The sequence below is a fragment of the Barbus barbus genome (genome assembly GCF_936440315.1).
Source record: "Barbus barbus genome assembly, chromosome: 29".
NCBI lineage: Eukaryota > Metazoa > Chordata > Actinopteri > Cypriniformes > Cyprinidae > Barbus > Barbus barbus.
Genome location: NC_136757.1, coordinates 27,419,480 through 27,446,261, shown reverse-complemented (window position 1 = coordinate 27,446,261; position 26,782 = coordinate 27,419,480). Strand labels below are relative to the sequence as shown.

Below are 26,782 nucleotides of genomic sequence, written 5' to 3'. Positions count from 1 at the left end.
TGTGTGAGTTCAGTGAGTGTGGAGGGGGAGAGAGAGAGAGAGAGAGAGAGAGAGAGAGAAAGAGAGAGAGAGAGAGAGAGAGAGAGAGAGAGACTTTTAACCCCCTTTATTTTATTATTCAAACAAGTTTATGGGTTAAAAAAATAAAAATAATTCACAAACATACATTACAAAACACAAAATACCAAAACCAAACATATTTCACCAATTAAAAACTAAACTTCCATCTTCAGTCACAGACACTAATGCCTCTCTCACACCCCACCTCCATTCAAAAAAAGCAACATTATCAGTGTGTTGGTAGTATGTATACTCAATGATCACTCGGGATTCTATTAGAGATTTAAACATTGCCAACATATCAACATCCTTTCCTGCATTTTTACACTGATGAGACTTCAAAATGGCTAGCTTAGCTTGACCAATTAAAAAATTTGCAAGAACACATTGTTGTTGGCACGCCCTTGTATATCGATATCCTAAAATAAACAAAACATTATTATACAAAAACCCCAGTTTTATAATCAATCTTTCAAGTATTTCAAATAAGGAACCAAGTCTTGCACATTCAAAAAACATATGAAAAACAGTATCATGAGCATTACAATACGGACACAATAAAACCATCTCGTTAAATTTCGAGACTAAGCTATTTGAAGCTATAGCACAATGGAGTACTCTCCACTGAAGATCTCCACATCGCTTGGAGACAGGAGGTTTATATAATACTCTCCATGATGGATGTACTCCCTCGCAAACAGAAATCTTATCTCTCCATTTAGTATCTGGTCTTCCTTGCAACTGTCTAATATGTAAGGATTTGACACAAATATAATAAAGAGTTTTCTTTGCCACATTATGAAAAACCAAATCACCATATCCCTTCAACAATGTACTCGGATTCATCCTACTCTCAAATCCCATATCTTTAGGGATCACCTTCAGTTCAGGGAAGTTCTGAGGTAAAAAACCATTTACCAGGGCTGAATTTATAGAGGAAATTAATGCAGGGGGGAAAGCATCTTTAATACACTTAATAATCCTATCCACAGTTCTCAAGGATTTTAATTTAACCTGTGCCGCAAGTGACAGCACAGTTCGCCACTCACATTGTGTCAAATCAATCAAATCCATTACTTTACTAACCCCAGCATTTAATAACCGTGGAATAAAACAAGATATATTAGATGGTAATTTTATAAGGGGATTAAAAAACAAAGGTTCTGAAATCCCATAATGTACCTCTTCTGTTCTTGAGAAATAAAAATATTTCCATGATCTAATAACTGACATATAAAAATTAGGAAAAAAACATTGTGCCCTTTCCTCAAATAGTTTTTCCATTAAAAACAACTGTTTATCAAGGCCTATTCCACCTAGATCTGTTAATACAGACAACCCAAATGCAGCCCATTTTAAAGGAGCAGAACAATACAAAAGTCTCTGCAATGTTTGTAGTCTCATTGCTAATATTTTTGACTCTATATGTATTAATCCTTGACCTCCCTCTGCCACAGGAAGGTAAAGTATCCCAGGAATAAGCCAATGATGACCATTCCAAAAAAAATCCACAAAAGCTTTCTGAATGGTAATGAGCAATTCTTTAGGAGGATTTAAAACAGTGACCCTATGCCACAACATAGAGGCTGCCAAATTATTAACAATCAAGCACCTCCCTCTAAATGAAAGCTGCGGGAGAAGCCATCTCCATTTCTGTAATCTACCAATCACCCGATTTGCTAATCCCACCCAATTCTTTTCGGTGTATTGGGCTGTCCCAAAAAAAACACCAAGTACTTTAAATCCATCCTGAGCCCATTTACACTGTTGTGGCAAATGAGGTGGTCCTATATCCTCCCATTCTCCCAACAACAAGGATGCACATTTATCCCAATTAATACGAGAAGAAGTAGCTCTCTGAAACCTATCCAAACAAGATATAAGTTTAGTAACATCATCAGTGCTCCTAATCATCACAGTTACATCATCTGCGTATGCTGTAAGCTTCACCGGGGCTACTTCTGGAAAACCTGGGACACCAAACCCACACAGCTGTTTCCTCAGCATAGACAACAGAGGTTCAATAGAAATAGAATACAAAAGACCAGACAGAGGACATCCTTGTCTTATTCCTCTGGTCACAGGGAAAGGTCTAGTTAAAGACCCATTAATCCGTAACATACTGTAGATATCATTGTACAGAAGCTTGACAAGAGAAATAAAATAAGTACCAAAACCAAAAGCTTCCAGGGTCTTAAACAAATAATGATGGTCCACCCTATCGAAAGCTTTTTCCTGATCCAAAGATAGGAATCCAATGTCCAGTTTGTGTCTTTGTGCAACTGTAATCATGTCTCTGACGAGAAAAAGATTATCAAAAATTGAACGTTTAGGGACACAAAATGATTGATCTTCATGGATAACGTTTGTCATATATTTTTTAAGTCTATTAGTTATTGTTTTAGACAAAATTTTAAAATCAACACAGATCAGTGACACGGGTCGCCAATTTTTAAGGAACCCAAGATCTCCTTTTTTTGGAATCAATGTTACAACTGCCCTCCGACAGCTCAGTGGAAGTTTCCCTTGATTAAAACTTTCCAGAATGACCGCATACAAGTCCTCCCCAATCAAATTCCAGAAAACACGATAAAATTCCGCTGAGAGACCGTCTAATCCAGGCGATTTTCCAGGGCTCAACTCCTGGACGGCCAGAGAAAGTTCAGCAAAGGATATAGGATTCTCAAGGGTTTGTTGATCTTCCTCTGATAAATGTGGTAAATCACACAAAAGTTGTTCTGTTACAGCTTCATCGCATCTTTCAGCACAGTAGAGGTCCTCATAAAAGGAAAGAGCATGAGTACGGATTTCCTGCTGGTCAGTTGTCACACCACCCTGGGGTAAATTCAGCTTGTGAAAGTACTTCTGTTCTCTTGGTTTTTTTTCAAGACCAAAGAAAAATGCAGAGGGAGCATCCATTTCATTTAGCTGAGAATATCTGGTCCTTAAGAGGGCTGTTTTTCCTTGCTCCTCCAACAATGTCTTTAAAAGGAATTTATTCCTCTCAATAGAATCAGCAGAATCACCATGACTGCTTTGTCTCAGAATGTCCTCTTCTAGTGATTTCATTTTCTCTTTAAGAGTTCTGGTATTATGGGCAGTATATTGTTGGCAAAACAACTTAATATGCACTTTGCCCATATCCCACCACTGACATAATAAAGAAAAACTGCATCTCTCCTCTCTCCAAGATTGCCAAAAAAGGTTAAAAGAGTGAATAAAGGAGTGGTCCTGTAATAATCTATTGTTAAAATGCCAATGTGATTTGTGAATTTTAGAAGACAGGACAGAAACAGCTACAGAGATATAGTGGTGGTCAGATAGAAAAGATGGTACTATTAAACTATTATAAAACCTACCACTGTTACTCTTAGTAACATAAAATCGATCAAGTCTCGCTCCAGACAACGCATTGGAGTTAGTTTTTAACCAGGTGTACTGTTTAACTCCAGGGAAACTATCTCTCCACAAATCAACAAAGTCATGATAATCAATAACATTTTTTAAGATTTCTGCAGAACTTGGGTGAGGTTCATCATGATTCCTATCTAAATCAGGGTTTATAGTGCAGTTAAAATCACCTCCTACTACCACAATATTATCCTGTGGGCACTGTGACAAAGCATCAGACAACTTTTGAAAAAATATCTTACGCTCTTGTCCAACATTTGGAGCATATACATTAAAAAAAGAAAACCCCATTTGTCCAACCATAACATCTGCTCTTAAAAATCGACCAGGTATTACCTCAAACATAACCGGTTGATTACAGACACATGGAGAAAAAAGTATAGCAACACCAGCACTAAGATTAGTCCCGTGGCTCATTAAAATATTTCCTTTCCAATCACAATTCCACTGTGTCTGATTCTGTAAGTCAGAATGAGTTTCTTGAAGCAAAATAATGTCTGCCTTTTTAAATTTTAAATAATTAAACATAGCAAGTCTCTTTGTTGTGTCCCTACATCCATTGATGTTAAAAGATCCAATATTTATGAATGCCATAAACAGAATAATACTAGGGTATCCAAAAACCCAAAAAAATGGACTAACAATCATGATCCCATAGATATTTCATTAAGACGAGATCTTCTTTTTAACAGTGCTCATGTGTTTCTTGAGCCTGTAACGTTTAGGTTGATCAAGTTCCTCCAGGGTTGCCTTTTTCATAGCCAGGGTACATGAATCAATAAAAAGCTGTAAATCTGGGAAGTATTTTTCAAGTTTAGGTCTTCTCTGATTGAAGGTATCATCAAGAAATTCATTTATTTGGCGAACTGTGTAATAAGAATGCTTTAATTTATTATTGTGACAATTCTCTGCAGAACCTCCCTGAGATTCAGCTATATCAGAAGTGTCACTGTCAGAATCCATGGACTGAACTTCACTTCCTTCTATCAGCATACCAGTATCATCATCCTGTGCCTGGCTGAGATCAGATACTTGAGACTCTATCGGCTCCCCACCAGCCCTCACGATCTCAGCACTCTCTGTAGATCTGTCCAATCCACTGATCTGACCAGCATCTACATCAGCGCGCTCTGCTTCGTTATCATTTACACTTTCAGCGGTAATCACGGGAATATCTACCACATCCTCAGAGTGTTTATTCATTACAAGCTCATTTATACTCCCACCATCTTTAGACAGAGAAAGAGCTTCAATTTTCTGATCAGTCCCGTCACTATGATTTTTTCCGCCTTCATTGTTTAAAGAAACAGATGGCAATTGTTCCACAGAAGGATTAAGTTCAGTGATATTAGTACTAATGTTAACCTCATCATTCATTGAACACACCAATTTTGTATGACCGTACTTCCCACAAGTAAAGCACCTCAGTGACTCAGTACTGATATAGATGGTATATTCTTTACCCAGCAAAGTGGTTTTCGCTGAAGTATTCAAAGATTGAAACTCAGCGTTCAGAATCATGAAAGTCTGACGTCTAAACGACATCACATGCTTGAATTCCGGATTTTTTAATCCTAAAGGGATCATTTTAATTGGCGCTACTAATTTACCATAGCGTCCTAACAGCCGCTCGAGTGAATCATTGGTAATAAATGGAGGTACATTCGAAAGGATAACCTTTTTAGAAGGACTCGACAACGGTAAAACTGGAAGAAAAGTATCTCTAATAGATAAACCAAACTCAACCAAATGCTGAGCCAAAGAAACTTCTCTCAAAAAGACAACAACCGCTTTATTCATCCTTGATGCGGACACAATGTTACGAGCTCCAACCTCACTACCAATAGCAATTAGACAGTCCTCAACTGTGATGGATTCATCAGGTAAGCATTTGCACCCATGTTTATCAGTTAAAGGATCACGTCCGTCCGAGTCTGTCCCCATTTTTAACCACCCTTAGGTGATACAATCAGCGACAATTAAATCTACACTAAACAACAACAACAAAAACCAGAAAAGGAAAAAAGAATATCAACTCACTCACACACCGCAACTCGCTCAGACGCTCACACGCTCCTCAGACGCCCGCACATGCGCACAGAGAGAGAGAGAGAGTCTGTTTAAACTTCTCAATAAAATCCTTAAAAAATGCTTAAAGCATTAAAGGTTTTGATAACACTTTATAATTGAGTCTCATTTGTTAACAGTAGGGAATGCATTAATTAACATGAACTAACAATGAAAAATATATTTTTAAAGCATGTTAATTCTTCATTGATAGTATGAACTTACAATGAACTAACAATGAACAAAATATTTTTAATATTAGAAAAATAGTCATGTTCAAAAGATAAAACTTTAAAATTTAATATATTAACACATTTTGGAATTGATTTTAAACATTAAAACATTGATTTCAACATTAAATGGTATATATTTATTAATGATGTAAATTAACAACAGTTAAATAATGTTGTTTTTTAACATTGGTTAATTCACAAATAACATTAAATATTAACAATATATTTTTTACTTTATTCATTTGTGTTAGAAAAAATTATTCATTTTAGTTAATGGAAAAATAAATCATTAAAAAATGCTTATAAATCATTAAAACCTTTGGTAACTATAATAATTTCTCATTTGTTAGCATTAGTAAATGCATTAACTAACATCAACTACCAATGAAAAATATATTTTCACAGAATTTAAAGTTTTATATGTTGTTCTGTGTGTGTGTGTTTCACAGAGTTGATGGTTTGGATTAACCCTTTAATTGCCGTATCCCTTAAAACCAAACTGCCAGAGGGTTACTGTGATGCTTGTGCTCGCTGGGCACCGTTTTATCGATGCCACCGGGGTGGCGTATGCTGACGGCTTGGGCCCGTCATCGCTGCTCGCAGCTATATTTATTTTTTTATTTTTTATTTTTTTTTTTATTTTTTATTTCAATCATCCGGGCACTTTTGGGGGCCTTAACGTGCCCGAAAACTCTCGAAAATTGGCACGCACGTTGGAACCTGCGGCCATTAGGACGCCGCTGAGGCTGGGACCCGGGCGTGGCACAGGGGCTCTACGGCGCCCCCTGGAAAATTGTTAGAAAGCTTGATGTATAGCTCACACATACTTGCACGTATTCATATGAAACTCGGTACACATATAGAACTCATTGAGCCGAACAACTTCCGCGCAGCATGTCTTAGGGTCCGCCCAACAGGAAGTCGGCTATTCAGGGCTGTTTAAAAAGCGCATGCTCTGGAATTTGATATACTCCTCTGAGGATTTCCATACGATTACCACCAAACTCGGTGAACATGATCTCAAGACATTGGGGACGCTAAATTGCGAAGATATTTTTGATATGTCGAACGGTTTGCCCGTGGCGAGGCGATGAAGTTATGGCGAAAAATGAGACCCAGGAAATGCCTAATAACGTCCACATACATTGTATGATGTAGATCAAACTCCAGTGGTTTGTTCGTTGTATGATGCCGATCGGATAGATGTGACTATTATGACTGAAAGTTATAGCGCCACCAACTGGCTGCAGGAAGTGTGTCGTTTTCAAAATGATTTGAATTCAGCATCTTATTTTTACTCGATTTGCTTCAAACTTCACCAGAATAATGTCAAAACACGGCCGATGTAAAACTGTGAAGGGAATATTGATATCTAAAATTATGTTGCCATGGCAACGTGTCAAAGTTGAAAATTCGTTTCTGGTGATTTTGAGGCAGATAACATGTTTAGAATGTCATGAAACTCAACACACATATGAGTATTAATGATAGTTAGACACTGGAAAAAGCTCATAAACGGGCGTGGAAGAGGCACTCTATAGCGCCACCTTTTGTCAAAAATGGGGGGGTTAGTTTTAGCTACAGACACCAAACTCGGTACATAAATTGTTCTTATTAATCCGGACAACTTTCTAATTTACAGTCATTAGCTACGACCAACAGGACGTCGGCTATATTTATTTTAATGTGGGTTTTTTTTTAAAACGGGCTGTAAACAAATTCATACTCCTCAAAGCAGAAACACGTAAATCACACCAAACATTTTTTCTCATGATGCCAAAATACTGAAGATGCTAAATTGCGGACGGATTTAGGATATCTTGAACGATGATTTAATGGCAATTTATTAAAGTTACAGTAAAAAAGAGATTTTTTTTTTTTTTTTTATCTTTTAAGAGCAGCTTCCAAACACTTCATAAAAAATTACATACACAGAACAATACAGTCTGACGATATGTGATTAATTTCATGAATTTACAATACACTATGCAGAGGAGAAAATTTTAAAACTATCAGACAGTTGTTACAATGCTTCAATGAGTGAGAGTTCCCTGTCAGCCTGCAGCTGAGTGAGGGGGTGGGGGTGGGGTGGGGTGTGAGTGACTGTGTGGATTGAGGAGCTGGGTGAGAGAGAGAAAGAGAGAGAGGGTCTGTTTTTTTTAAATCTTTAAAAAATGCTTATAAAGCATTAAAGGTTTTCATAACACTTTATAATTAAGTCTCATTTGTTAACAGTAGGGAATGCATTAATTAACATGAACTAACAATGAAAAATATAATTTTTTACAGCATGTTAATTCTTCATTGATAGTATGAACTTACAATGAACTAACAATGAACAAAATATTTTTAATGTTAGAAAAATAGTCATGTTCAAAAGAGAAACTTTAAAATTTAATAATATATTAACACATTTTGGAATTAATATTGATCAACATTAAATGGAATATAATTATTAATGATTATATATATATATATAATGATAGCTACAGACACCAAACTTGGTACATAAATTGTTCACATTAAGCCGGACAACTTTCTAATTTACAGACATTAGCTACGACCAACAGGAAGTCGGCTTTTTTTTTTTATGTGTTTTTTTTTTTCAAAACGGGCTGTAAACAAATTCATACACCTCCAAGCAGAAACCACAAATTCACACCAAACACAGAACAAGACAGTCTGAGGATATGTGATTAATTCCATGAATTTACAGTACACTATGGCGAGAAGAAAATTTTAAAACTTATCAGAGATATCCTGTCACTGTGCTTCTAATGTGTGCGGTAGGTGACTGGGTGAGTGACTGACTGTGTGAGTTCAGTGAGTGTGGAGGGGGAGAGAGAGAGGGAGAGAGAGAGAGAGAGAGAGAGAGAGAGAGAGAGAGAGAGAGAGAGAGACTGTTTAAACTTCTCAATAAAATCCTTAAAAAATGCTTATAAAGCATTAAAGGTTTTGATAACACTTTATAATTGAGTCTCATTTGTTAACAGTAGGGAATGCATTAATTAACATGAACTAACAATGAACAAAATATTTTTAATATTAGAAAAATAGTCATGTTCAAAAGATAAAACTTTAAAATTTAATATTTAATATATTAACACATTTTGGAATTGATTTTAAACATTAAAACATTGATTTCAACATTAAATGGTATATATTTATTAATGATGTAAATTAACAACAGTTAAATAATGTTGTTTTTTAACATTGGTTAATTCACAAATAACATTAAATATTAACAATATATTTTTTACTTTATTCATTTGTGTTAGAAAAAATTATTCATTTTAGTTAATGGAAAAATAAATCATTAAAAAATGCTTATAAATCATTAAAACCTTTGGTAACTATAATAATTTCTCATTTGTTAGCATTAGTAAATGCATTAACTAACATCAACTACCAATGAAAAATATATTTTCATAGAATTTAAAGTTTTATATGTTGTTCTGTGTGTGTGTGTTTCACAGAGTTGATGGTTTGGATTAACCCTTTAATTGCCGTATCCCTTAAAACCAAACTGCCAGAGGGTTACTGTATTGTGTGTGCTCGCTGGGCACCGTTTTATCGATGCCACCGGGGTGGCGTATGCTGACGGCTTGGGCCCGTCATCGCTGCTCGCAGCTATATTTATTTTTTTTTTTTTTTTTTTTTTTTTTTTTTTTTTTTTTTATTTCAATCATCCGGGCACTTTTGGGGGCCTTAACGTGCCCGAAAACTCTCGAAAATTGGCACGCACATTGGAACCTGCGGCCATTAGGACGCCGCTGAGGCTGGGACCCGGGCGTGGCACAGGGGCTCTACGGCGCCCCCTGGAAAATTGTCAGAAAACTTGATGTATAGCTCACACATACTTGCACGTATTCATATGAAACTCGGTACACATATAGAACTCATTGAGCCGAACAACTTCCGCGCAGCATGTCTTAGGCTCCGCCCAACAGGAAGTCGGCTATTCAGGGCTGTTTAAAAAGCGCATGCTCTGGAATTTGATATACTCCTCTGAGGATTTCCATACGATTGCCACCAAACTCGGTGAACATGATCTCAAGACATTGGGGACGCTAAATTGCGAAGATATTTTTGATATGTCGAACGGTTTGCCCGTGGCGAGGCGATGAAGTTATGGCGAAAAATGAGACCCAGGAAATGCCTAATAACGTCCACATACATTGTATGATGTAGATCAAACTCCAGTGGTTTGTTCGTTGTATGATGCCGATCGGATAGATGTGACTATTATGACTGAAAGTTATAGCGCCACCAACTGGCTGCAGGAAGTGTGTCATTTTCAAAATGCTTTGAATTCAGCATCTTATTTTTACTCGATTTGCTTCAAACTTCACCAGAATAATGTCAAAACACGGCCGATGTAAAACTGTGAAGGGAATATTGATATCTAAAAGTATGTTGCCATGGCAACGTGTCAAAGTTGAAAATTCGTTTCTGGTGATTTTGAGGCAGATAACATGTTTAGAATGTCATGAAACTCAACACACATATGAGTAATAATGATAGTTAGACACTGGAAAAAGCTCATAAACGGGCGTGGAAGAGGCACTCTATAGCGCCACCTTTTGTCAAAAATGGGGGGGTTAGTTTTAGCTACAGACACCAAACTCGGTACATAAATTGTTCTTATTAATCCGGACAACTTTCTAATTTACAGTCATTAGCTACGACCAACAGGAAGTCGGCTATATTTATTTTAATGTGGGTTTTTTTTAAAAACAGGCTGTAAACAAATTAATACTCCTCCAAGCAGAAACACGGAAATCACACCAAACATTTTTTCTCATGATGCCAAAATACTGAAGATGCTAAATTGCGGACGGATTTAGGATATCTTGAAAGATGATTTAATGGCAATTTATTAAAGTTACAGTAAAAAAGAGAATTATTATTATTTTTTTTTCTTTTAAGAGCAGCTTCCAAACACTTCATAAAAAATTACATACACAGAACAATACAGTCTGAGGATATGTGATTAATTTCATGAATTTACAATGCACTATGCTTAGGAGAAAATTAAAAAACTATCAGAGAGCTGTTAAGACTGCTTCTGAGTGAGAGATCCCTGCCAGCCTGCATCTGAGTGAGGGGTGGGGGTGGGGTGGGGTGGGCTGTGAGTGACTGTGTGGATTGAGGCAGTGGGTGAGAGAGAGAAAGAGAGAGAGGGTCTGTTTTTTAAAATCTTAAAAAAAATGCTTATAAATCATTAAAGATTTTGATGACACTTTATAATAAGGTTTCATTTCTTAACATTAGGAAATGCATTATTTAACGTGAACTAACAATGAAAAATATATTTTTACAGCATGTTAATTCTTCCATGATAGTATGAACTAACAAAGAACATTTTTTTTAAAAGCATTTATTAATCTTTTTAATGTTAGAAAAATAGTCATGTTTAAAAGATAAACTTTAAAATTTAATAATATATTAACACATTTTGGAATTAATATTGAACAACATTAAATGGTATATAATTATTAATGATTATATATATATATATAATGATAGCTACAGACACCAAACTCGGTACATAAATTGTTCTTATTAATCCGGACAACTTTCTAATTTACAGTCATTAGCTACGACCAACAGGAAGTCGGCTATATTTATTTTAATGTGGGTTTTTTGTTTTTTTAAACGGGCTGTAAACAAATTCATACTCCTCCAAACAGAAACACGGAAATCACACCAAACATTTTTTATCATGATGCCAAAATACTGAAGATGCTAAATTGCGGACGGATTTAGGATATCTTGAACGGTGTTTTAATGGCAATTTATTAAAGTTACAGAAAAAAGAGAAAACTTTTTTTTTTTATCTTTTAAGAGCAGCTTCCAAACACTTCATAAAAAATTACATACACAGAACAATACAGTCTGAGGATATGTGATTAATTTCATGAATTTACAATACACTATGCTTAGGAGAAAATTTTAAAACTATCAGAAAGCTGTTAGACTGCTGAGTGAGAGCTCTTGCCAGCCTGCATCTGAGTGAGGGGTGGGGTGTGAGTGACTGTGTGAGTGACTGTGTGGATTGAGGCAGTGGGTGAGAGAGAGAAAGAGAGAGAGAGGGTCTGTTTTTTAAAATCTTAAAAAAATGCTTATAAATCATTAAAGATTTTTTATAACACTTTATAATAAGGTCTCATTTCTTAACATTAGGAAATGCATTAATTAACTGAACTAACAATGAAAAATATATTTTTACAGCATGTTAATTCTTCCATGATAGTATGAACTAACAAAGAACTATTTTTTTTAAAGCATTTATTAATCTTTTTAATGTTAGAAAAATAGTCATGTTCAAAAGATAAACTTTAAAATTTAATAATATATTAACACATTTTGGAATTAATATTGATCAACATTAAATGGTATATAATTATTAATGTTTATATATATATATATATTGATAGCTACAGACACCAAACTCGGTACATAAATTGTTCTTATTAAGCCGGACAACTTTCTAATTTACAGTCATTAGCTACGACCAACAGGAAGTCGGCTATATTTATTTTAATGTGGTTTTTTTTTTAAACAGGCTGTAAACAAATTCATACTCCTTCAAGCAGAAACACAGAAATCACACCAAACATTTTTTCTCATGATGCCAAAATACTGAAGATGCTAAATTGTGGATGGATTTAGGATATCTTGAACAGTGTTTTAATGGCAACTTATTAAAGTTACAGTAAAAAAGAGAAAACTTTTTTTCTTTTTCTTTTAAGAGCAGCTTCCAAACACTTCATAAAAAATTACATACACAGAACAAGACAGTCTGAGATATGTGATTAATTTCATGAATTTACAATACACTATGGAGAGGAGAAAATTTAAAACTTATCAGAGATATCCTGTCACTGTGCTTCTAATGTGTGCGGTAGGTGACTGGGTGGGTGACTGACTGTGTGAGTTCAGTGAGTGTGGAGGGGGAGAGAGAGAGAGAGAGAGAGAGAGAGAGAGAGAGAGAGGGTCTGTTTAAACTTCTCAATAAAATCCTTAAAAAATGCTTATAAAGCATTAAAGGTTTTGATAACACTTTATAATTAAGTCTCATTTGTTAACAGTAGGGAATGCATTAATTAACATGAACTAACAATGAAAAATATATTTTTTACAGCATGTTAATTCTTCATTGATAGTATGAACTTACAATGAACTAACAATGAACAAAATATTTGTAATATTAGAAAAATAGTCATGTTCAAAAGATAAAACATTAAAATGTAATAATATATTAACACATTTTGGAATTGATTTTGATAAACATTAAATGGTATATATTTATTAATGATGTAAATTAACAACAGTTAAATAATGTTGTTTTTTAACATTGGTTAATTCACAAATAACATTAAATATTAACAATATATTTTTTACTTTATTCATTTGTGTTAGAAAAAATTATTAATGTTAGTTAATGGAAAAATAAATCATTAAAAAAATGCTTATAAATCATTAAAACCTTTGGTAACTATAATAATTTCTCATTTGTTAGCATTAGTAAATGCATTGACTAACATGAACTACCAATGAAAAATATATTTTCACAGAATTTAAAGTTTTATATGTTGTTCTGTGTGTGTGTGTGTTTCACAGAGTTGATGGTTTGGATTAACCCTTTAATTGCCGTATCCCTTAAAACCAAACTGCCAGAGGGTTACTGTGATGCGTTTGCTCGCTGGGCACTGTTTTATCGATGCCACCGGGGTGGCGTATGCTGACGGCTTGGGCCCGTCATCGCTGCTTGCAGCTATATTTTGCTCTTGCTCTCCGTTTTTTTGTTAGAACAGAGATAACAAAACATATTTTATGAAGACCAACAATTTCCTGAACACAGTGAAAATACCCTTAAAAAGCTTTTTTCCCCCCCCACAAATATCAGTTAATGTAAACTGTGTGGATATTAACCCCATGTGGCTTGGAAAAGAATCAGAAAAGAATTAGATCATGCAATTATCATGACATGAGGACACATATGCAATGTCTTCAACTATGACACAAAATTATTTCTACTCATCTCTACCTAAAAAGGAAATCACAGTTACCATAATGCACATGCAATATAATGAAAAAATGGCCACTAGTTAGCATGAGACTAATGTGATAGAATCGTTTACTAACCTTGCCTGTCCAAAAATATATATCCAATATTACAACTTCGAGATGACGTAAACCCTAATCCTGCTAAATTTTGCATGAGGACCGCACAAGATACCAAAAAGGAAAGTGACGTAACTTTGGGCTGGTAGTTTGCCAGACTGTTGTCTTGAATCGACAAAGGAACACAAACTTCCTGATGTCTGCATGTTCATGGTGTTTGATGACAAAAAAATAACCAGATAACAGAAGCTACACATTCTGACACCCATCTGGAAGAGAATAGTGATTCAGACCACTTAACCACTCAAATTACACACAGTTTGTATGGAAGAATAACAAAAATATGAGCAGCATGAAGTATGACAACACTGATTATTGACTATGACTACATAAATCCTCTGGATGCTGACACCACACACTCTCATTGTATTTATCAACCTGCAAAAAAGTTTCAATATTTTTCTATGGTAATCAACATTATACAACAAATGCTGTTGTTAGAGCTGAACTCATACTGAACCCGGAATATTCCTTTAATCCATTGTAAAGCCTGTGAATGGGCTTAATGGGTCATTACGTAACGGCAAAAGTCTCTCCTCTAAATCAAGCGCTACAGCATTTGGACCTGAAACGTTGAACTAAACATTTGTTATGGTTAAATGTATTTCCGACAGCTAAAAGCGACTCTGTTTGGATTAAAGAGACAAATGCAGCACTTAATAATTGACTTTTTCCTCAGCTGCACATGTAGTGTGTACTTCAGCGAGCGTGAGGGGCTGCTAATGGTGGCCTCCAGAGAGTCCATCCATACCAGAAAAAATCCCTGTGACCCACTTACAGTGAATCTGGTGCATACTTTCATCCTAAAGACATACACACTAACTCAAGCTACTCCAATTGACAGTCATAATGGCCCTTGGATGCACTGCGTGCACGAGAGAAACAGCCTTTCCGAAAGTAATGTGCACTGAGAACCAAGAGATCTGTGCTCCAGTAAATGGGTCAAACTCGCTCAGATTCTTGAAGGTAGAGTCACGTTTCTGTGGCTGACCAGGTTTGTGTTTCAAGGCTTCACATGAATAACATAAATGCACGCATGCATGTAAATGCATGTAAGAATGCAATCCAAACACACAAAAAAAAATATAAATGCATATGCATTCACATGATTGCACAGAGTATTTTACGGGTTGTAGTCTGTCCTGCTACGTTTAATGTGGCTTTCAAAAAAAACAAAAAACTGAGACTAGACATTGTACAGGTCTCTTAGTCATACTACAGACAAATGAGTTAATCGGGTCAAAGCTGGTTCACCAGTCTCTTCCCACATTTGTGTTTATTTTGGTTTTGAACTGCAAATCCAGGTCTATAATTTATAGTATTTTGTTGTATTTATTTCATACTTCTGTGGCTGAAGTGATATACAGTATTTTGAGTGGTAAGAATCATACTTTAAGCAGTTCCATGAATGGAGATACTTCTAGCTACATAGTCATTACTTTTGAAATATGCAAGTTGTGCAATTTCCACCAGCAGCGGAAGACGTGAGCCAGGCCCCGGGCGACGACCTCTCCCCCTCCGCCGCCTCCGGTCTTCGAGATCTCCACCCGGAACCGCTTCGCTCCCCTCCGCGAGACGGAACGTGGCGCTGTGATCATCGGAGACGCCATCGTCCGGCACGTCCGTGCTACGTTAGCTGAAGGTAAAGTGCACACTCACTGTTTCCCCGGTGCTCGTGTTCTCGATGTTTCTGCGCAGATACCCGCAATCCTGAAGGGCGACGAGAGCATCAGTGCTGTCATGGTGCACGCGGGGGTTAACGACACCAAGCTGCGGCAGACGGAGACACTGAAGAGGGACTTCAGGAGCCTGATCGAGACGGTACGCAGCACATCGCCCTCGAAGACGATCATCGTGTCAGGAATACTTCCCACGTATCGACGAGGACACGAAAGGTTCAGTAGACTGTTTGCTTTAAACGAATGGTTATTGTCATGGTGTGAAGAACAGAAACTGCTCTTTGTTAATAATTGGAATATTTTCTGGGAGCATCCTAGGCTCTTCCGTGCTGATGGCCTGCACCCCAGCAGAGTCGGAGCGGAAGTCCTGTCGGACAACATCTCCAGGACGCTACGCTCCATCTGACTAGTAAGCCAATTCTCAAATAAATGCTATGATGACTTTTGTTCTACCCACTTAAAAGATAGAAGTACTTGCGTTGTCCAATCTATACAGACTGTGTCTGTTCCCCGAATAGCGAGGTCAAAATATAAATTTAATGCAGGATCTAGTAAAAATCTGATCGTGATTAAACCAGAAAAACGCAAAATAAATGAACAAAAACAATTTTGCTTGGGCTCCTAAACATTAGATCACTCGCACCCAAAGCAGTTATTGTAAATGAAATTATCACAGATAATAATTTTGATGAGCTCTGCCTGACTGAAACCTGGCTTAAACCAAATTAATATTTTGGTCTAAATGAGTCTACTCCACCAAGCTACTGTTATAAACATGAGCCCCGTCAGACTGGTCGTGGCGGCAGTGTTGCAACAATATATAGTGTAGGATATCAGAGACTGAATCAGACAATTTTAAGATGCATCAGAACATTGAAACCTGAGGAGCTGGAATGCAGAGAGGCCTTAAGGAACAGGACGTCATAAATCTAGTTTGGGGCAAGCAACTCCTAACTTAGCAAGCCTCTTTCATCAAACAGCTTACAACCTTGAGACAAACGAACACTTATTGATAATTCCAATTCAAGAAGGAGACTGTCAAATTTGTTGCAAGTAATCAAGACTGATGTTCACACGTAAACCTGTGATAGAAAATCATTAGCTACAGACTCTTTCGGGCGTGTCTCCACACATAAAAGACCGTCCAAACCAACATTCCTTCGTCTAAAGAACATGCATTCGTTCTCCTTAGAACTATACAAAAACTTTCTTCTCCATATGCACATAAAATCATCCTAAAAGGACATTTTTATGTTGTACCCACATATCATGTTTTAATCAAATAATATGTATGTCTTTTTAATCATTATTGAATAGCTCGAGCCTTAAAGATAAATATTGCATATTTAGTATGTATGAGCTCGAAAATTCATGCTGTGAATGTTTCTTCCAATCAATTCTTTGTCAAATGCATCATAGTCTTATTATGAAATCATGTTCAAAAAGGTATACTTTGCCAAAGCCTGTAAAATTCGGACCATGTGACTGATAACAAGCTGATTTATGATGTGAAGAACACACCCTAGCTAAGCAAGGACAGTATCTAATTGGTCAAGACGTCCAGATGGGACGGTCCAGAAGCTGAGTTTAAAACCTCAGGACATCGTAAAATTCACTCTCTCTCTTACTTCTTCGCTCTCTCTCTGACTCTCGTACCCTTGTCCCTCTCACCGCGTGCTGCCCTTTGAGCATGCTCTGGCCCACGTGCCGTAATGAGAAAGAAAACAACTTAGTCTCGTTACATCTTTTTTTTTTATTCTTTTACTTGAGTTTATTTTCTTTCCGTTGAGTTTCGTGTGTTAATGTAAGTTGATACAAAGACGTCACTTCAAAGACTACTGAACTTCCAGCCAATCAGACACTTCGGGGAACCCCCTGTCTGCAACGACGACACAAAGGAAACCCCGTAACACAGGCAAGCAAGCAACGCCTCCAAGTTCTGAATTGGTGACTTTAATATAAATTTTAGCCTCATTGAGAAACTCAAAGCGAGGGTTAAATAAGTGATTGATGGTTGTTCAGGTCTATGCAATAGCACATATTGCTGTGAACTTGGGATTTCACACTTCCATTCTCTTAAACTCATCCTTTCCTCACTTTCTCTCTTTCTGCAACGCGTGAATGTGTGAATGCTTGTGTTCATGTGTTAGATTAGTTTATGTCTTAGGTTTATATAAATAAAATCTGATTTATATTTTAAAAGAGAAGTATCTTGTGTTTTCTGCTCACAAGTTAATGTCTTAATCTGTCGATTTCGTTACTGTGCTATTTAATAGTGTTTTCACTATATTTTGGATTTTAATATCCAGTGCAGAGTTTGTTATACGGCTCGTTCAGTGAATCGCCGTAACACTGATTCTGTTCAAATCCCTATAAAATCATAAATGATTCCCTTTGAGCTAAATTAAACTATATTACGTATTAATATTATAAAATGTAATACCCCTACAATAGTGATATTCTCAATGTTACTCAGAAAACAGGATACAGGAGGTTTAACTCAATCGAAATACTTCTGCTTAATGTTACACTGTTAGATATGCAAAAGAAATCTCTCCTATCTCTTGCTCTGGCTACTGTGTATAGACCGCCAGGGCCATATACAGATTTCCTAAAATAATTAGCAGATTTCCTCTCAGATCTATTAGTTAATGTTGATAAAGTGCTAATTGTCGGAGATTTTAACATTCACGTTGATAATACAAATGATGCGTTAGGACTTGTGTTTACTGACCTAATAAACTCTTTTGGAGTCAAGCAAAACGTCACCGGGCCCATTCATCGTTTTAATCATACGCTAGATTTAATTATATTGCATGGAATTGATCTTACCGATATAGATATCGTACCTCAAAGTGATGATGTTACTGATCATTTCCTTGTATCGTGCATGCTGCGTATTACTGATATTAATTATATGGCTCCGCGTTATTGTTCCAGCCACCAAAGACAGATTCACAAATAACCTGCCTGATTTACCTCAACTGCTCTGTGTACCCATAAATACACATGAACTAGACGAAATGACTAGCAACATGGGCACTATCTTCTCTAATACATTAGAAGCTGTTGCCCCCTCAAATTGAAAAAGGTTAGAGAAAAATGCACTGCGCCATGGTACAACAGTTATACCCATTCTCTCAAGAAAGAAACTCGCAATCTTGAGCGCAAATGGAGAAAAACTAACTTGGAAGTTTTTAGAATTGCGTGGAAAAACAGTATGTCCAGCTATAGACAGGCTCTAAAAGCTGCCAGGGCAGAGCATATCAGCAAGCTCATAGATAATAACCAAAACAATCCAGGGTTCTTATTTAGCACAGTGGCTAGATTAACAAATAAACAGACGCCACCCGATCTAAATATTCCCTCACAGTTTAATGACTTTATGAATTTCTTTACTGATAAAATAGATAACATCAGAAATACAATATCAAATGTATATTCTACTGCGTCTAGTATTTCAGCTTCATTCATCGCACCCAAAGAAAAACTGCAGTGCTTTACAACTATAGGACAGGAAGAGCTAAATAAACTTATCAGTGCATCTAAACCAACAACGTGTTTATAAGATCCTGTACCCACTAAACTACTGAAAGAGTTGTTACCTGTAGCAGAAGAACCGCTTCTCAATATTATTAACTCATCGTTATCTTTAGGTCACGCCCCAAAACCATTCAAGCTGGCGGTTATTAAGCCTCTTATTAAGAAACCACAACTATATTCTAACGAACTGGCAAATTACAGACCCATTTCAAATCTTCCGTTTATGTCTAAAATTTTAGAAAAAGTTGCGTCTGCTCAATGTGCTCCTTCTTGCAAAAAAAGGATCTCTATGAAGAATTTCAGTCAGGTTTCAGGCCTCACCATAGTACAGAAACTGCACTTGTTAAAATTACAAATGACTTGCTTCTTGCTTCAGACCAAGGCTGCATCTCATTGCTAGTATTACTTGATCTTAGTGCTGCGTTCCACACTATAGACCATGACATACTCATAGATCGATTACAAAACTATACTGGTATTCAAGGGCATGCTTTAAGATGGTTTAGATCCTACCTGTCCGATCGCTACCACTTTGTTCATTTAAATGGGGAGTCATCTCAATTATCATCAGTAAAGTATGGAGTACCACAAGGATCTGTCCTAGGTCCTCTGCTATTTTCAATATACATGTTGCCCCGTGGTAATATTATTAGAAAATATAGGATTAGTTTTCATTGTTATGCTGATGATACTCAACTATATATCTCAACAAGACCAGATGAAACTTCTAAACTATCTAAGCTAATAGATCGTGTAAAAAATATAAAAGATTGGATGACCAATAATTTCCTCCTATTAAATTCAGATAAGACAAGAGATATTACTTATTGGACCAAAAAACAGTACACAGAATCTCTTGGATTACAATTTACAACTAGACGGATGCACTGTTACTCCTCTAAAGTCAAAAATCTGGGTGTTATATTAGACAGCAACTTGTCCTTTGAAAATCATATTTCCCACGTTACAAAAACAGCATTCTTCCATCTTAGAAACATTGCCGATCTTAGAAACATGCTACCTGTTTCTGATGCAGAAAAGTTAGTTCATGCATTCATGACCTCTAGACTGGACTATTGTAATGCACTGCTAGCTGGTTGTCCTGCATCTTCAATAAACAAGCTACAGAGGTCTTACCAGGTCAAGAAAATATGATCATATTACCCCAATTTTACAGTCTCTGCACTGGCTACCTATTAAGTTCCGTATCATTTACAAAATATTATTACTTGCCTATAAGGCCCTAAATGGTTTAGCTTCTGCGTACCTAACTTTTCTTCTACCACGCTACAATCCAACCCGCTCCCTAAGGTCGCAAAACTCTGGACTTTTGGTAGTACCTAGGATAGCAAAGTCCACTAAAGGAGGTAGACTTTTTCACATTTGGCTCCTAAACTCTGGAATAGCCTTCCTGATAACGTTCGGGGTTCAGACACACTCTCTCTGTTTAAATCTAGATTAAAGACACATCTCTTTAGCCAAGCATTCACATAACGTATCTTATAATCTTGTACTGCAGTTATATCTGATCAAATGTACATTATTATTATTAATCTTTAGCTTGGGTTGAACAAATCATTTTTGCTTAGATGGAACAGCAGCTACGCTAATTATGTCTCTATTTGTTTCTCTGTTTCTGCCACGGGATTAACATCCCATGGTAACTAGGAATTACAGAAGCTTCAGTCTGGATCCAACCCTTAAATGATCTGAGATGACCGAACACCTGAGAAAAGATGATGCCAACCCCTCAGAGGATGCCAACGCGCAGACAACATACAGAATTACCAAATTTTGCCATAAATTAAATATATTAAGGTTCTGCAATATATAAATATATTGTGGAAACGTAATTTCCCGTAGAGCTGCTTTGCAACGATTTGTATCGTAAAAAGCGCTATACAAATAAACTTGAACTTGAACAGAAATTGACATCTACACACTAATATACACTATAGTCACGCAATGCTGATGTTGTTAACATTAATAATTTGAGAAAAAAGTATAACAATAATAATAATTTGCACGGTTTGATGTGATATGAGCTAACCGATCATTACCTTTAACCAACATTGGTAGCGCGATTTATTGTAATGCTTTTTTCCTCAGTTGGTCAGAACAAACATGGCAGACTTGTTACTTGTTCAGATGGCAATATACGGTGAAAATTCTTATTTGGGTCATATATTCCAAGACGTAGGCTAGAATCTGTGCTTGTGAAGTACGTAAACATCCACATCGGTGCGGTGACTGACCGCCACACATGCTCCTCAAAACATTAGATTCATCCACACTGGAGCCGTGCCGGAGCACATCCCACGCAAGGAAGGTAATTCCGCAAAAAGCTGCAATTCCACATTTTCAAGCAGAGATGGCGACAAAGAGGCAAAACCTACAGATTGTAGCTTTAATATTTTGTCTTGTTCTCTAGTCCAAATATCTAAACATTTTTTAATCAAGATACATTATATGAAATACAAAATGGCTTAAGATATGAAGTCTTGTTTTCTAAAAAAGTGTATCTAAATTTGGTTAGTTTTTGCTTAAAACAATAAAAAATATCTGCCAATGGGGTAAGAAAAATAAACATAATTCAAAGTGAAAATAAGATTTATCTTACCCCATCGGCAGACCCCCCCCCCCCCATTTTAAGAAAAAAACTCAAGTAATTCTCATACCTTTTTTTTTATTTTATTTTTTATAAAGAAGACTAAAGATGTTATAAGCTAATTTTGCTTCTCAAGTAAATGTATCTTGACTTAAGAATGTTTAAAAAAACATTAATGGAAAACAAGACAGAACTACTTTTAAAGAAAATCTTTTTTTGCAGTGTATGAAAGAATAAGTTGATTTTTCATAAATGGAAAATATCTGAGAACTTCTGAGCCATGAATGAGCAATAAAGGTTTCACAGCATCCATTATGATAGGCTACTGACACACATCTCAGTTTTTTAAGGTGAGTTTCATTACTGTTGCTATTTCACACACAGGGGTCAAAGAGAGCGAATGGCTGCACTTTAATCAAATCAATGAGAGCCTGAGTGAACGGCATAAAATCGGCAGACCTCTCAGCCATTCGATACGCTGCGGACGATGAAATCAGGCGAAGTAGAACATTGTCTGGGCTGCGGCAATGTGACTACTGCAGAAAACATGGCTAGAAAGTGGGCCGTGGGGCTGTATGTGTGTGTTTCAGACAGAAAGGAAGGAGAGCTCAGGCCGTGTTTGTCACGAGTGGTGGTGATGTGACATTGTCAGACAATCATAAAATTTGAAGAAGAAACCGAGACAAAAAATTAAGCATTTTAATATCGATTTATTAAGCCATATTATTGGTAGGTATGGAGTGACAACTGATTTTATATAATTTATGTAATCTGTTATTATATTATTTTGAGTATCTGCTTTACTGTTATAAAGATCTCATTGATTTACAGTATTATTAGAATATTTTTTTCCATATAAATATCAGCTTCTGCACTAAATTGCATATTTTTGCTCAGTTTGAGCCTCTGAATAAATTCAGGTGTTATTTCCTCCTCGAATATGAGCTCCGTATTCTCACTATGTCATACAGTATGAGCCATAAAAGCCTGATGTATCAATAAAAAACATGCAAACTTATTTTTTTAGATTTTTGAAAATATTTGGTCTAAAGTTTCAATCAGCTGTTCCATTTCAAATGTGATTTTCCAGCTAATATTTCATATATCAAGCAATACATCAGTGCACATTATTCTAAAGAAGAAAAAATTATGACAACATCTTTCCATTGTCTGAAATCTGTGATCAACATGTAACAACTTGCTCCACCTCTGAAATGACATCAACTAACAACTAGCATTGAAATAAATAGGAATACAGAAATAAATTCAGTGCATATCACAAGACATTTTATTGTTTATATTTTTTCAACATGGTTTTCTTATTGAATGTCTTGCTTCACAAACAATATGCCACGCAATAGATTTAACCTTTATCCATCCGTAAAAATAACTCTTCTCTAATTTAACATGTATTTCCCCATAGGCATTTCTTTATAAAGATCCAAAGAAAATTTAAAGAATCTTCATGTAGCTCTTTTCCATACAATCTCGATTCAATTCAATACAATTCACATTTCCACATATTTTAACTGGAGCTACATTCGCTTTTGATGCACAGCTTCTCAAACATGGATGCAAATGAGATTTTAAAGATTTGCTACAATTAAATTTGGGTCTGTTCCTCATATAAGCTGCCATGTGTTCAGAAGAACTGAAATATATAGTACATACATCTTATGTACTAGTTACATAATATTTAATGGTGCTTTTTTGTTCATTTTGGAGCTTGACAGACAATGTCCTTGTATACAAAACAGCTGCATGAATATTCAAACGCTCTCCTGTTTGTCAGTGCATGCAGGCTTAGAACAATGACATAACATGAACTTTTGCTTTAAGTCTTTGAGTGTGCAGTAGAGTATTGGTGTTTTCCACCCACTGTCTTATCACCATCCCTTAAGATGGCTGAAGCTTAGCTAACGTCCAAGAGCTAAAGGCAAGATCTAACGGCAAAGGGAGAGTTTTCATCTTTCTCCCTCTTGTCCCAGATCTGCCCGTTCCTACAGGCCTCTGCTAACTGATCAGCGCCGCCTCTAAAACAATCCCAGTGAATATCGATGCAGTGCATGCTGTCTTTGGACTATAAAGGTCCCTGGTGGACTGAAGACGTTTTACAGGCATGTACCACCCCATACCATGACACACACTTTACATTCACTGACCTACTTTTCAAAAGAGGATTTTCATTCATTTCCTCTGGAGATGGTTCTCTGCATTTAGCATGGCTATCAAACCAGCTCCGGCTCACAGTGGGGGTGGGTGCGGAGGCCATTGTACTGGCAGCTAAACTGAAGCTGCTTTTAACATTAATGAAATGCACTTTTGAAGGTGAATGTTGTTGACGCATGCACGGCTGGTGATATATCTTGTAAGACACATTCCTGCTACTAAATCTGAAACAGGTTCTGTTGGAATAGCGAATAATGTTTGGTTTGATTTTATTCTATTTTATTTGAGGTTATGATATATCCCAAAGGATGCATGCATACTTTCTGTAAGCTAGTTTTTCAATAAAATGACATTTTGAAGGTGAATGTTTTCCGTGCATGCAAAGCCATAATTCACAAAGATTTCCAAAGAACTGCAATGATGCATTGCTTCAAATTCATTAGAGATAAGGTACATATCTAAACATATCTAGGATTTCTAAAAAAATATGTTTACTTTATTTGAGGTTATGCATTCTGGTATATCCCTAAGATCTTAAAATAATGCATCCATGCTTAACAGCTTGTTTATAAATCAAATTAAACATAGGCCAACTTATGATGGTGAATGTTTCGATGCATGCAAAACAATATTCACAAAGATTTCCAAAGAACTGCAGTGATGCAGTGCTTCATATTCGGGTAAGATATTGTGGAAAAATGGATAGGATTTTTTTTTATTTACTTAAGGCTATGCATTAGGGTATATTCCTAGGATCTTAAAATAATGCATGCATGTTTAACAGCTTTCCGTGAAGTTGTTTTGAATGTCTCCAGTGCATGCACAACCATAATTCACCAAGATTTCCAAAGAACCGCAAAGATGCATTGCTTCATATTCACTGGAGATAAGGCAATGGATAAGAATTGTGTTTATTTTATGGCAGCGGCAAATAGTAAATTTTTTTAACGATAGATACTATTTGCACTAAGTGCAAATAGCCACGGATGCTATTTACACCAAGTGAAAATAGCAGTATTTTTTAACGATATGCTATTTACACTAAGTGCAAACAGCTACAGATATTTACATTGTTAAAATAGCAAGATTTTCTGCTATTTACACTACTTATTGCAAATAGTGGCAATTTTCTGCACCTCAGTATTGTAGTACATTATAAAACAGTACACAATAATAACGTATTGAGTGTAAATTATAGTTTTAATTCAAATTATTAAATGGATGCCACCTTATTGTGACAATAAAGCCCTCATACACCTACCCTAACCCTACCCGATACTCTTATTTTCAACTTTTTGATTATTTCCTTAATTTTTATTGAAAATAAATGCCTTTCTGATGTGATATGAGATTTGAAAAGGAAGAAAAAAAGTTATGCAAAAGGTGGGCTCGAACTCGGGTCGATCATGTCAAAAAGCATTACAATCTACGCCACTGAAACTGATGTACAATTTGCACTTAAGTGTAAATAGACACTCCGTTATTTTATTTAAGGCTATGCATTACGGTATATACTTAGGATCTAAAATAAAGCATGCATGTTTAACAGCTTTCCCATACAGTGGTGAAATGGAAAAAAAAATGCACTGAAATCATTCACCATCATAACTACAGACATTTTTTTTTTTTTCACCACTGTATGGGAAGCTGTTAAACATGCATGCTTTAATTCACAAAGATTTAGAGTCACAAAGATGCTCCATTCATTTAGAACAAAACATTGCAGCAGTATAAAACTGAAGAATTTAATTTAATAAATTATAATATGCAATTAAAGTAGGCAGGTTATGGTTATGGCCAGGAATAATAATGCATGATATTCTGTTTAAATGAGGCCTGTTTTATAATGCTTGCATTCTTGATAGCTTTCCACAAGATAACAAATGAATCCAATGTGACCTATAGAGATCCAAAGGGTGACCCACAAAGAAACACGTTAAAGTGGGCCTGAGCACATCATACACAGAAACCAGAGGTGACAGAAATCCAACATCTGATGGAATGGTATTGACATAACTGGACCACTATAAAAGCACAAAACCGAAACGCATATAACTTGATCGTTTCAGCGTTGAAATACCATTAAATGAGTCTCGGGAGTCGCTGTCATTTCATGCCATCATATTCTTTGTCGCTTTAATCGCGCGCGTTTCCAGCCCATCTTTTTGTTGATGTGTACTCACAGTGATGCGAGGGATGTTCTTCTTGCCCTGGTATCCGGACATCTCTGCGCTGATGGCTGGAGATCCGCACGCGTAATGGTTCCCGATGCGCGTTTGGAGAAGCGACGCCCCGCAGCTCAATGACACCCGCCGCCGTCGGCACAAAACAAACCGGACGCGATGGAGGACGGTTTCCAGACAATCCTGCAGAGATTCTGAAGGTGGACGATGAAATGTTTCAGGTGACGGGCTCTTCTCTCTTGTTCCGGCGCAGAGGCAGGACGCTTCAGACAGACACTGACACTGATGGAGATTTACACGGCCAAAGCCACCGTGCATGCGCAACACCCCACCCTGATCCACACACACGCGCGCGCGCACGCACACATTTTCATACATGCAGGACAAGATTCATTAGATAAAATGTTTGGAAAAAAATTATGATTTCCATTATACATCTATTTTTATAGAATTACAAAATTATTTTGATAAATATAATAGTTGATTGTTTTGATTTTGTGAAACAAAAGCAATAACAAGTGTTACATTTTCAGTATAATATGAAATGACAAAATATTTTCATTTATAGGCCCCACAGCCTTATCACCCTGCAGCCCACTGAAGCTAAGCAGGGTTGAGCCTGGTCAGTACCTGGATGGG

General features: G+C 36.4%; 1 protein-coding gene across 1 annotated transcript in view; it reads right to left on the bottom strand.

The window, feature by feature from the left end:
* The window catches only part of LOC306849212 (dihydropyrimidinase-related protein 2-like), a 56,135-nt gene extending 29,659 nt beyond the window's left edge, over positions 1–26,476 (bottom strand). Inside the window, exon 1 of the mRNA XM_079384089.1 lies at positions 26,144–26,476. Within this exon, the coding sequence (XP_079240215.1) occupies positions 26,144–26,461 (318 nt within the window). The 5' untranslated portion in view covers positions 26,462–26,476. The remainder of the gene's footprint in view (positions 1–26,143) is intronic.
* Between the last annotated feature and the right edge of the window lie 306 nt (positions 26,477–26,782).